Source organism: Micromesistius poutassou (assembly GCF_964030765.1).
Source record: "Micromesistius poutassou genome assembly, chromosome: 5".
NCBI classification, from domain to species: Eukaryota; Metazoa; Chordata; class Actinopteri; order Gadiformes; family Gadidae; genus Micromesistius; species Micromesistius poutassou.
Genome location: NC_140275.1, coordinates 12,972,981 through 12,985,813, shown reverse-complemented (window position 1 = coordinate 12,985,813; position 12,833 = coordinate 12,972,981). Strand labels below are relative to the sequence as shown.

General features: G+C 38.1%; 1 protein-coding gene across 2 annotated transcripts; it reads left to right on the top strand.

Moving 5' to 3' along the window:
* The first annotated feature begins 159 nt into the window (after window positions 1–159).
* LOC311343031 (SEC14-like protein 2) lies at window positions 160–12,054 on the top strand. Of its 2 annotated transcripts, XM_084467886.1 has the most exons (12): window positions 160–327; window positions 892–967; window positions 1,888–1,931; window positions 3,475–3,537; window positions 3,817–4,005; window positions 5,539–5,634; window positions 6,128–6,188; window positions 6,767–6,850; window positions 7,547–7,653; window positions 9,970–10,109; window positions 10,491–10,660; window positions 10,948–12,054. In XM_084467886.1, the coding sequence occupies exons 1-12, from the start codon at window positions 274–276 to the stop codon at window positions 11,145–11,147; spliced, it is 1,284 nt and encodes a 427-aa protein (XP_084324012.1). In that variant the 5' UTR covers window positions 160–273; the 3' UTR covers window positions 11,148–12,054. The 2 variants fall into 2 exon arrangements, with proteins under 2 accessions (XP_084324012.1, XP_084324013.1); XM_084467887.1 differs by lacking the exon at window positions 1,888–1,931 and having other exon boundaries at window positions 263–327.
* Window positions 12,055–12,833: the final 779 nt, after the last annotated feature.

Sequence of the window (12,833 nt, the reverse complement as noted above, 5' to 3'; positions counted from 1 at the left end):
TCCACCGCATTTACATCTCTGTATCTAAAAATGAATCGAGTCACTTTTTTTTTCTATAAGCGAGTCTATAAGCAGCCCAGCCCGCCTCTCGGGGCGTTCCCAGTGCCGTGTTCTCTCGAGTCGGGATGAGCGCCAGCGCCGCTGTAGCAGCAGACAGCATCGTCCAAACAGTAACCCGATGAGCAGGTCGCATGTCGGGCTGCAGAACTGCGAAACGCCTGACCATTCTGGATTAAAGTCTCGTTTTAATAGCTGCATCTTTCGAAAGGCACCATGAGTGGTGTGGTTGGGAACCTAAGTCCTAAACAGGCCAGCGCCCTGGAACAGGTGAGTTTAGGCGAATTAGACATTTAATATATTGTGTGTTATTGTAGGTGATAATAATTGCACCAATTTACATAGCGTTATCATAACGCATATGCTTTATTATTGGTGTGTGTCTTGTGCTGTTATACGACTTGGAGTCAGCGTTTCTTAGTTATGAGGATATGAAATGTGGTACGTCAAATGTTGATTTTTGGTGCGTAGTTTTGGTAACGTTTTTTCAGACATTACCCACAGACAACGCTTTCACAATAGATTATATCTAATCGCTATGCAGGGCATTATCCAGTCTGCATGAATATTGTTTCAGGATCATTATTATCCATGTTGTAGAAGACCGAGAGCATGATTTAAATAGCAAGTTTGTACTCCTCACACAAGATTTATATGATTGTCACACCTCGGGTATTCAATTCAAATCTTTCAATTTTGTTGCATTTAAAAAACATGCTTATCTGTGATCAATAACTCTCTCCCCTTCCCAAACACTTTGCCACTCTCAAATGTATCACTACTTCTCTTTATTCTCTGATCCTCTTTCTAACTATCTCTGCCTCAATGTTACAGTTTCGAGAGCAGGTCAGCGACCTTCTTCCTCAACTTCCTGCACAGAGTGATCACTTCCTATTGCGATGGCTAAGAGGTAAGATAAAACAATGGGTCACCTGTTGCATCACGCTCATTGTACTGCACACAGTTAATGACTATGCAGTGAACGGTTAAACAAGCCACGATGGGAAAACACACAGTTACATGTTTAAGCCAGGGCAAAAGAGAGCTAATAGATGAGGGCACTAAGCGGTCAATAACAATGGCAATAGGAATCTTGCCATGTTAAGGCTCACTAACCAGGCTGGCTGGGTGAGCAACCTTGTGCGTGAGCCTAATCCATGTTTAATCAGATTAAAAGTGGACATTTCTACAGACTGAACCGACTCAAGTCCACAACACAGACAGACAGACACACATACACACACATACACACATACACACATACAGACGGAGACATACAGACAGACACAGTTTGCACTGTGTCAAGTTTTCTGTAAATTAATTTTACATTTGATTGTGTTTGACTGTTAGTAAAGCAGCCAAAACCAATATAATACATTATATACTTGACTAAACAAGTGAATAGTTTCCCGTGAAAAGTTGATCACTTGAGGGGCTGCAAAAAACGCAACACATAGAAAACGCAACAGAAAGAAAATTATTAAAAAAAAAGTATATCAAAATATGTATGTGACTATAGTATAAGTATGTGTAATAAGTATGTGACTATAGTGGCGAATTAGGTCAATTTTGACCTGTGACCAAGCACTTCCCCACTATTAGTGACAGTGGAGGAGGCGGCAGTTGGAGGCGGGGTCATTAAGGAGAAGATAGGTTTCCTTTTGTATCCAAAATAGACACTTAAACCGACTAGGGCTCCAACTTACCATGAACAAATAATTTGTTCATGGTAAGTTGGAGCCCTAGTTGGTTTCAGGTTTCATTCAACTGTCCTAATCTATTTTTTTTTTTGCTATTTTTTCTTCCTCTTTCTTCCTCTTTCTTCTTTAGCCCGAAACTTTAATCTTCAGAAATCTGAAGCAATGCTACGAAAGGTACACCCCCTCAAAGACTGTGTCTGTGTCTGCGCACGCACATCTATCTGTGGGCTAGGTTGGCTAATCCTGTCTTTGAAAGTTCCTGTTGTTTCAAAAATTGTTTCAAAAAAGAGAATGTGGTATTGCAGGTACAAGCATAACCCGCACAATGTTGTTGTTCTATATATTGAAAGTAGAGTGAGGTACAGCTAGTGAGATAAACCCTTTTCACTATGAATAGGACTAGGATTGTTTATGAGTCGTTAGGGAAAAAAAAGAAAACAGAATTATACATAATGTTGCTTAAAGCTTACATGTCAATATTGCAGTTATACGTCTTTCTTGAAAGCTTTAGCTATTTTGTATTCATTTATTGATTCAATAACGATATTACAATATTAAAATATATATATATATATATATATATATATATATATATAAAATATAATAATCTAGCTGCTTGGGATGTTTGTTGTGTAACCTTTGCACAAGAAAACAAAAACATCAACAATTATATTGTCACCAATATTAACAACAATATTTCATCCAATATTACATCCATTGTGTTCTCAACACTGGTTGGACTGATTGCACTGGTTTGACTGGTTTGACATGTTGTGATTTAGTGTATTGCGTAGACCTACATAGCAGCATACATAAATAGTTTGTGCATTTAGTTAATGATGGAGATGATCCTCTATATGCTGATACTACTAGAATTAGCTTCAATAATCTTGTAAGCTAATCAACACATGACACCCTATGCTACTGGGAGCCCAGCACAACCTGATGTGAACCTACTTATTATTTGTTTCATGTTTGTGGTTCGGTTGAATTTATTTGACTAACATTTGCGAAGAATCGGGGTGATTCAAAGACTAAAACCTAATTCAAAGTTGTTTTCATACACGTATGAAAACTTTTTAGACGTTTTAGTAATCATCATTAGTCATTTTACCGTTTCAACAAATAGCCACAAATGTAAATATATTTCTGATTCCATTACCATGTCCTTGCAGGCGGACAGTGGATACAGTTTAAGATAATATCCTTATTGTCCTTATTGTATGCAACATCTCGACCTCTCCCCATTCTATCTAATGGCTGCCTGTAATCGCTTGATATGACACATTGTTGAGGAATTCATGAAGATGGGAATAAGATGCAGTGGACCCAGGATTATTTGTTATGTTTGTATACAGAGAGAAGTACATAGCTGTGTTTCTGAGGAAATCAAAGAGGAGAGGTTTATAGGAAAAACACAATGAACACAGTGGTCATGGTGGGAGGACATTGTGTGACGATAATATTTATTATTTACACCATTGTTTATGCTAGCTGTCTGACAGACCTGTATGTGTGGAACAGAGAGGTCCTGTGTAGACATATGCAGGGAGATAGGGCCGTCTGCCAGCCGGAGTAAAGGAACACAAGTGGTCAAAAAAAGGTTGTTTGGGTAGTGTAAGCAAATATAAGTCGTAACATGATATGGAGGTTGGAGTCATATTTAGGGAGTAGGATTTATTTGCTGATTCTAACCCGCTTCTCCTTCCCTCGACAGCATATGGAGTTCCGAAAACAATTGCACGTTGATAAAATCATTACCGAATGGAGGCCTCCAGAGGTAAATTATTCAACACCTCCTGAGACACTTGTAGTTGCTATTGCGCCGACTGTTGATTCAGCCAGCAGCCTCTACGAAGTGATGTTGTTTTTGTAAGAAATAACTCCACGTTTGTACTGTGATTAAAAAAAATTAAATGTGTTTAATAATTGCTAGCATTGCTATTTATTATGCTAGCAATACTTATTAATATATATTTTTCATATATAAATATAGGCTATATAATACTCTGTATCATTAGTCTATAGTTGAACCTTGTTGTATTTCTACCACGGGCAGGTGTTGGAGAAGTATCTCTCTGGAGCGATGTGCGGTTACGACCGGGAGGGCAGTCCTATCTGGTATGACATCATCGGCCCGATGGATCCCAAAGGTCTCTTCCTGTCTGCGGCCAAGCAAGACTTCATCAAGTCCAAGATCAGAGACTGCGAGATTTTGCAGAAGGAATGTGACCAGCAGTCCCAGAGGGTAAAGGGCAGAAACATAACAACATAGCAGAAAGTGAAGCTACAGGTCCTCAGATGTAGTGGAGGTTGCTGATAGGGATATGCGATAAGATTAGCCAGATCAGGGTAAGGTCAGGGGGGCATTTGCTCAAAAAAGGTTGAGAACCACTGAAATAAATAATCAGGATAAACGTGGGAACTTTTACTTTTTACTTTTAGTAGCAAGCACTTTATTGATCCCAGACAGGAAATAGGTGTATCTATTACAATATGCAGTTACATTTAAAATAGTCCATCCTGGCTATATATCATAGTATCATGTCATATTATAGTAAGCATAATGAAAACCAAAACTAGTCTCTTACCTTGCTATCTGACGATAAGTCGATATCTTTATTTTATGACTGTACCTTACCACTCTGACAAGATAGTCTACTGTACTATTGCATTGCAGGTACAGCTTTGAGTCAATAATCTGTATCACAGAGAGAACAGAAATTTTAATGGGAAATAAATGGACTGCATTTAAAAAGCGCTTTACTAACCAGTGGTCACATAAAGCGATTTACAATATTGCCTAACTTTAACCCATTCATACACACATTCACACACTGATAGCGGTGTCAGCCATGCAAGATGACATCCAGCTCGTCTGGAGCAGTTAGGGTTAGGTCTTGTTTAGGGACACCTCAACACTCCATGAGGAGTCTGGGATTGAACTAGCAATCCTCCGGTTACCAATCAACCCTCTCAAAGGTTTTTGTGGTTATAGCTGTTCCATATACTAAACCGACACCAGTATCTTGTGTGAGGCTTCTGACTTAAGCTGTAGTCAGAAGAATAGTGTCATGTGTGAGTCACTTACGTGGAACACTCTTCTCAACATCTAAACACACTAACTAAAATAACATTCCATGAAAGACTTGGTGGACTGGGTTGATGTCAGCTGGGCTCCCTCAAGCGTGAGGACAAAGACTGGGAGGGAGTGCAGGGCTCTGGGATGGTTAGCCATCGAAATGATAACGTACAAAAACCTACACTGTTATTTTCTACTGCAGCCATTTATTCCATATATATATTAAAAAAAAATCCAAATTCCGTTGGTTACCTGGCTGGATGCTCGCAGAATTAATTTGCCTTGGTTTCTGTAATGATTGACGTGGGTCTTGACTTTTTTCAAAAGTGCCGAAAAGCATCAAATGACATCTGAAAAGCTGACTAGAGGCCACTAGAGGCTGCTAACCAGAAAACGTACATAGTGAAGGTTTAAGAATCAGCATTCTCAAACACCTACCTAAACAAACGTTTGCATTCCTCAACACAGATTTGTGTTTAGGAAGCCACACAACACACTATCTAAACACGCATTTGCATTCCACAAAATGTACCAACAGTAAAGATACATGAATACACTTGGTACATTCCACAAAATGTACCAACAGTAAAGATACATGAATACACTTGGAATGCTATTTGCCTCGCCGTCTGTTTTTGTTGTTGTTGTGTTTTTTTACTTTTACATTTTGATCAGTGTATTTCAATGTTTTTTTCCTAGCTGGGAAAGAACGTTGAATCGATCACCATGGTCTTTGATGTTGAAGGCTTGGGGATGAAACACATATGGAAACCTGCCATTGATACATTTTCAGAGGTACACACACACACACACACACACACACACACACACACACACACACACACACACACACACACACACACACACACACCATCATAAAAATAAATCTAATTTAATAAAGGTCAATATAGCTTTGTTGGTTAAAACAATAACACCTTTTTCCATTGCTAAATAAAGTTCTGGGATGAGCCCATATTAAGATAAGATATCACTTTATTGTCTGATTTATTATGAAAATTGTCCTGCCTCACAATTGCCATAGTTAGACAGAGTTGAGACAATTAGACAGAGATACAATCATAAAGTGGGTACAGTATAACATACAACGCACTTCAATTAACATTTTGTCATTAAAACATGAAATATAACACAGGAAAACATTACTCCCCCAGTACAGCACTAAACCTCTGCTAAAACATCCCCCATTTCAGATGATAGTACCTCAAATAGAAAAGTGAAAGAGTTGAAGGGTTTCAATACGTGCTTTTTTTATATTCTGTACTTAAAGATCCTCCAGATGTTTGAAGAAAACTACCCAGAGCGGCTGAAAAGGCTGTTTGTCATCAAAGGTACAGTTGTTTTTCTTGTTCTGTCCATTTTGGACGTTGATAGTCACCAAAGGCAAAGAGCAGTAAACACATATACACAGTGACTTGGTTCCCATCTGGTCCAAACAGCCGACCCTCTCTTACCATGTCTGCAAGCATTGGGTTGCTACGAATTACTTCATTAATCTCAGACACGAAATGTAGCATGTCATAGCAGAAGAACTGGACAATAATAATGATTAATGAAATCTAAATGTAGATGTATGTAAAAATAAAATATACAAAAAGATCTACTACAGAATATATCTATATGCACGATATGTAACACAATTGTAAACAGAATGCAAATGTCCAAATTATTGACCATTGACGTATTGAGATATGTTTAGATATACACTTTCCGTTTGTCTACATGTTAGTTTGTAGTTTGGCCTTAAATCATTTTTGAACTATATGCTGAAATACAATTAGGTGTAGTATTAAAAAGTAAGAATAAGAAAAGCATTATAGTGAACACAACGGGTAGGAAACAACCCAGGCATTTACAAGGGAGCTTTTTCCTTAAAAGTAGTTTAACTAATGTTCTCCTTCCTCTGCAGCCCCAAAGCTCTTTCCCGCGGCCTACAACCTCGTCAAGCACTTCCTAAGTGAGAACACGCAACAGAAGATCTTCATTCTGGGGGGTAGGAATCTCCATCATAATTAACATTAACAGTTCAGTTCGCTCCTGTTGGTTCTTAATGGGCCTCTGCTATCTCTAAATGAATCCCACCTGTAGGAGAGCGAACGCAGAACTATGGGCCTTATTCACCCAGGGGCCATCGTGGTTCTAAACGCTGGCTGGGTGATTCCCACCCAACTAGCATTTAGTACTAAGATGGAACCAAGAGGCAACTCAGGACCAATTTAGTACACTATATAATACACACGCCGATCAAGATCCATGTCTATGCTTACTTGTAATGATGATGTGTTTTCTGGGGTCAAAGGTGAAGTTCTGAAATAAACTAAAGAAAATGTTTGTTTGTTGAGTCATCTGCCTTTCTCAGAACTTACCCCAACGTGTTCAATTTATGCTTGCATATTGGAAGAAGATTGTGATGTTGTAGATTGTTATTGTGTGTGTGTGTGTGTGTGTGTGTGTGTGTGTGTGTGTGTGTGTGTGTGTGTGTGTGTGTGTGTGTGTGTGTGTGTGTGTGTGTGTGTGTGTGTGTGTGTGTGTGTGTGCAAATGATAAATACAAACTATCCATTCCAAACTGATCTGATAAAGCAAGCCAGAAACGGAATGTCATTCAGTATCAAAGGCAAAGTATCGTAAGGTCTTTCCTGCAACTCTACTCCCATTCATTCTCGATCCCTGTGCATGTGGTTCCACAGCCAACTGGCAGGAGGTATTACAGCAGTACATAGCCCCCGAGGAGCTGCCCGCCATCTATGGGGGCAAACTGACGGACCCTGACGGAGACCCTCGCTGTCGGACCCTGGTAAGTCCTCCCGGGTCTCGGGGGACACACAGTAGAACCGATCTGTTGTTCCTCTTCAGCAGTGCCAGCATCAGCATGATTCAGTTTTGCTGGTCAAGTGGGCAAGGGAGAGAGACATGTCTTTCTAAACAGTCAGAAAGAGTTTAAAATGAAGGCCTAGTCTAACCACCAATCGGTTTTAACACTAACAACTTCTAACAAACGTCACAAGGCAATTCCGTACATGGACATATCCAAAGGGAAAACTGTGAAAACAAGTGAGGCCTAAATGAATTACCATGACACTGTTTTAACTCGTTTAACTTGACCAGAGAAACTGTTCATCCCGATGCAAAACTGTTTCTGTAGTTCTTTTCTGTTTTAGAGCTTGGCTTCCTTAAAATGGGTCTGAAAATGTTTTTTCTCTGATGTAGTACATTGATATTAAAAATATTTGATATTTTTTCGTGAAAGTTACTTACATTTTCTAAGCTAGCAAAAGTAACTTGTTTAGAAAAGCTAGTAATAAAATTAAATGAGGAATCAAAGGGGTTGATCCAACTGGTACTTGTACAAACCTTGTACAGATTCCTTGTACAGCATTCTGTTTCAAACCAACGACATTCTTATCATTAAGTTCCACACAGATGGATCTTATGGTCAGAAACGTTGAAAAGTCTTATCTCAGCAGTACACAGCCAAAACATCTTATCTCAGTACACAGTCAAAGACGTTAGCAAATTAGTTCATTGACCTCTATGTCTATTGCCTTTTTTTGCCTAGCCAATTAGATTGGATAGTCATAGCCTCTGCTCCTTGACAACCATATGCACAGTGTCCCCCTGTAGAAGATACAGCCTCCCCCACAGCTGCTTGAGTAGCTCCTCCCTCAAGGACTGTATTCTAGATTAGCAAACTGACTGGAAGTCTGTTACTGTTTTTTATAGATAAATAATTGGGCCCAGCACAGACATGAGGAAGAAAATGAATGATTTTTTTTTTCGTCATGGAATTTTTTGAAGGAGAGAGTGTAGGGTTTTTTTTTGTCCAACCCTTTTTGTCCATTTCGTTTTGTTTGTGTATTATTTCTTAACACTTCAAATGGGAGAATTTGACTGTTTGTGTTATCACTTTGTATTGTACTGTATAAGCTAAGGTATTTGGCCACAGAGGCTTGTTGTATACATTGTGTCATTTTGAATCATGTTTTGTTGCCTTTTATGTGGGCTTGTGTACCGGTAGAAGAGGCTAAGTTCATGAGGTCAACACAAACTCTAGGCTCTGGATTAGTGTAGTTGTTGAATCGAACCACTCCCACATCTAGAGTAACTTTGACAAAGCATCAGATAGTACAACCCACTATTTGTACTACTACTATTCTAAAAAAAATTAAGTTTGTTTACATTCCTAATTTATTCTTGTGACGATAATTTGAATTTAAAATAATGTAAGTAAGTGTGTTGGTGCTATTCTGCTTATTTAATCATATTTAATGAACACAGACCTGTTTATAAGGTTACTCTCTGTTTCGGCAAATCATTTACTCTGGGTTTGCACTCGTGTAATTGACTCATCCTGTTATGTTGTTGTGTGTTGTGTTTTGGAGGGCAGATTGTTTTTTTAAATATTTTCTCACCTTTTTCTCCGGGTATATCCAGTTTGTTAGTGTTTGTGTCCACAAGATTATGAACATGTATTATGAGTGACAATTACCTAGAATTGTCCTGGCTTTTTATAAATGTGACCAAAACTGTGTTAACCCATCTAGCTCAGTTTATCTTCTTGGATTAGGGAACAGATACAAGTGAACATAAGTAAGATTAAAGAGACTCTCCGCTCAAAAACCTGTCATCTCTTTAGTTGATTTTAGATTGAAGAAGTATGCGTATTTATAAATAGCTTGTGGATAGCATTTTGGCTTCCCAGCATCAGTGTGTTTGGGTTGATATATAAACGGAAGTGCTAAAAAGGGGTAGTTGCTCTAATCTTATATCTTAGACTGCTTATGGGCTAAATAACAAAGACAAGATATGATAAATCATGTTGCATTACTCATCCTGACCAATTATAAATGTGCCACAAAACAAGTAAGTCATGCTTTTTGATTTTGTAGAAATTATTTTAGCAACTCATGAATTTATTTACAGATAATGATATTCATAATAACAGATGATATTATAATATAAATTTATCATGATAATCATAATGCTCATCGTGTGTGTGTGTGTGTGTGTGTGTGTGTGTGTGTGTGTGTGTGTGTGTGTGTGTGTGTGTGTGTGTGTGTGTGTGTGTGTGTGTGTGTGTGTGTGTGTGTGTGTGTGTGTGTGTCGTTTCCAGCTCCACTTTGTAGCCACAGTGCCCAAGTCCTACTATGTTCGGGACCAAGTTCAGCTGAACTATGAGCAGACAGAGATGGTGAACCGAGGGTCGTCTCTGCAGATGGAGTATGAAATTCTAGCTCCTGGTTGCATTCTCAGGTGAGGTCTCTCCCATAATATATTGGTTCATATCACATTGGTTCTGTAACCCTTCGGCTGCGACCCATAGCGGCAGGGGACTGTGAGATGGCCACAATAACAATTGTACACATTTATTTTCAATAAACTGAATGCCTGCATGCCTTGTGTGTTCTGTTTGTTCATAAGCATGTTTAAAGCCTAAAAAGGGAGAATTGTATCGAAGATCAAAAATCATAGAGAATGTGGATTATGGGGTGTCCTATAATCTGGGCGTAACGATAATAAGGGACTATACAAATAAAATTGTCTTTACTTGAATGACATTGTTTATAGATTGTTGAAAAATATTAACAACAGTATTAAGAATAGTGTTTACCTGTACTTTCCATCTCGTCATAGGTGGCAGTTTGCCAGTGAGGGGGCAGACATTGGCTTTGGGGTGTTCCTGAAGTCCCATAAAGGACAATGGCAGAAGGCATCACAGATGACAGAGGTTGTTCATAGCCAGCGCTACAACTCCCATTTAGTGCCTGAGGAAGCCTCACTCACCTGTCAGCAGCCAGGAGTTTGTAAGTGTGCCGTTGTATTTGGACCAAAGGAGTTTTCATCAGTCGATCGATGTCAACTCAAAGGGTTAACAATGTGCTTCCAGATTAATTTGATCCATAGAGGACGATATTATAATTAAGAGATGCTTTGGAGCATCTGCTAAACTATTTCATACCTCTTTTCTACGTGGCTTATCTAACCCTTTTTTATCGAGATCCAGTATTTAGAAAACAAGGTTCTGCTCATGGTTTTGAATCCAATTTGGATTTTACCCAACCTTACGCCATATTTATTTGTCTGTTTACAGATGTACTCCGCTTTGACAACACTTACAGCCTCATTAAGTCCAAACGAATCAAGTTTACCGTCGATGTCCTGCTCCCTGGCCAATTACAGTCCCCGAAGGCTGGTGGCAGTATCCAATCAGAATCGGCGAATGGGCTTGGCAAAGAAGAACTCAGAAATCAGATTGTTGTGGACCAGACTACGTCCGCACAAATGGCTTGAACCCCACGATACTTGAATATGATAGGTCTTTCGTTGGCCCTTTCCAGAGACACACTCCACACACACTCCAGATCCATCTGATAAATATATAATTCCAGGTTATTATATGTGGCTGATTTAAATGTTTGAGGAAATGGAATGCAATTGTTGACATACTCAGTCAGCACTCAACTGATATGTTTTCCGACGAATAATTTATGTTTGATTTTGACACAGATAATATTTTCAGAATATAGTTTTTTTATTTTTCTTGAAACATAATTTAAAGGCAATATTGTTGACTTTGATATAACCTTTAAATATGGTGCAGTTTAGGCTGTTATTTATTTTTATTAATGGCACTGTTGTGTGCGAGTTCTCTGAAAATGTTTGAATGTAGGTTTTAATCTTGTTCAATCGAATGAGAATACTTGTACTGTGCAGTACTTTAACGTGAAACAGTCGTACAACAATTATATTGTTGTTATATAGATTGTGCACCCGTGCATGCATGGGAATGTGTGTGTGATGGGTGATTTAACAGAAACCGAAAAAGTGTCCAATAAGAATAGCTTTTAAATACTGGTATAATACTGGTGGATATCTATACTGGGCTTCATGTGATTTGAGATTGTGTTATATATTAATATATGCAAGAACAAGGAAATCAAATCATGCACTGAAAAATATGTGAGTCTGTATATAATTAGTATACTATTACAGAGTTATAAAATAGCTGTTATATAAAACAGCATTGGTTGAAATGGTTTTTCTACCATTGGTCAGAGAGCTTATCCTTGTCAAAGAATGTGTCCCTCGATATTATGCTCTTATTCCATATACATAGCAAACAAATAGTTTTAATTACTTTAAATATTTCAAGTTAGTAAGTTATGTATAATTTCCGACATGGCTGGACTATGCACAGTATATAATGTTTAAATATAAACGTGAATAAAAACATGAAAAAATATATTTCTGAGTAATTATTATTACTACGATTAGGCTACCATTTATTGGGCTTTAATGGTCGCTATTGCTCAGAACAATTATTTTCTAAAAACTAAAAACAAATGTAGGCTATGTTATGTGTACAGGAATTGCGTGTGTAAAACTCGCTTGTTTCATTGCATAGGCCTTCCCAGAGTACACGCATTAACGGGCATTAGAGGAAGCAGTCTTTAGAGTCTGTATATTTATTCCGCTTTTTTGCGAGAATGGTATTTGTTCCAACTACACCTATAGTTGACGATATTCAATATTCACACTCCTATGTTGTTTGCCTGGTGAATGCAATTTTATTCGCTTCCAAACTTGATATTTCTTTCTGCGTGAAGTGTCACAGAACTGTACCGACCACAAGAGGGCGCACTGCATTCATAAAAAGTGAGGCATTTCATTGACGCAAGTAGAGAATCTCTCTTTTAACTTGTTGCACCGTTTTGTGTTGTCCTTTATCCTTTAGACATACACAATAAAACAACATTTGGATTAGAAAAACAACTTAAATTTCATTAATCTTCTGGTTTTTACATATTCTTACATATTCTACATAATACTATAATAGTTATTATAAAAGTTATTATATCAATAGTAGCAATTATACCTTTGAAATTGACAGTGGGTTGAATGTTTTAACATTTTATTTGCGGACGCCCTTGCATGTGCTCTGATAAAAGACATGTCATAGACATAGAAGACATTATG

Excerpts from the sequence above, each read along its gene's own strand:
- LOC311343031 (XM_084467886.1), top strand. The coding sequence starts at position 274 with ATGAGTGGTGTGGTTGGGAACCTAAGTCCTAAACAGGCCAGCGCCCTG. Across the intron at positions 6,189-6,766 it reads AAGGCTGTTTGTCATCAAAG|CCCCAAAGCTCTTTCCCGCG; the intron begins GTACAGTTGTTT and ends CTTCCTCTGCAG. Across the intron at positions 7,654-9,969 it reads ACCCTCGCTGTCGGACCCTG|CTCCACTTTGTAGCCACAGT; the intron begins GTAAGTCCTCCC and ends TGTCGTTTCCAG.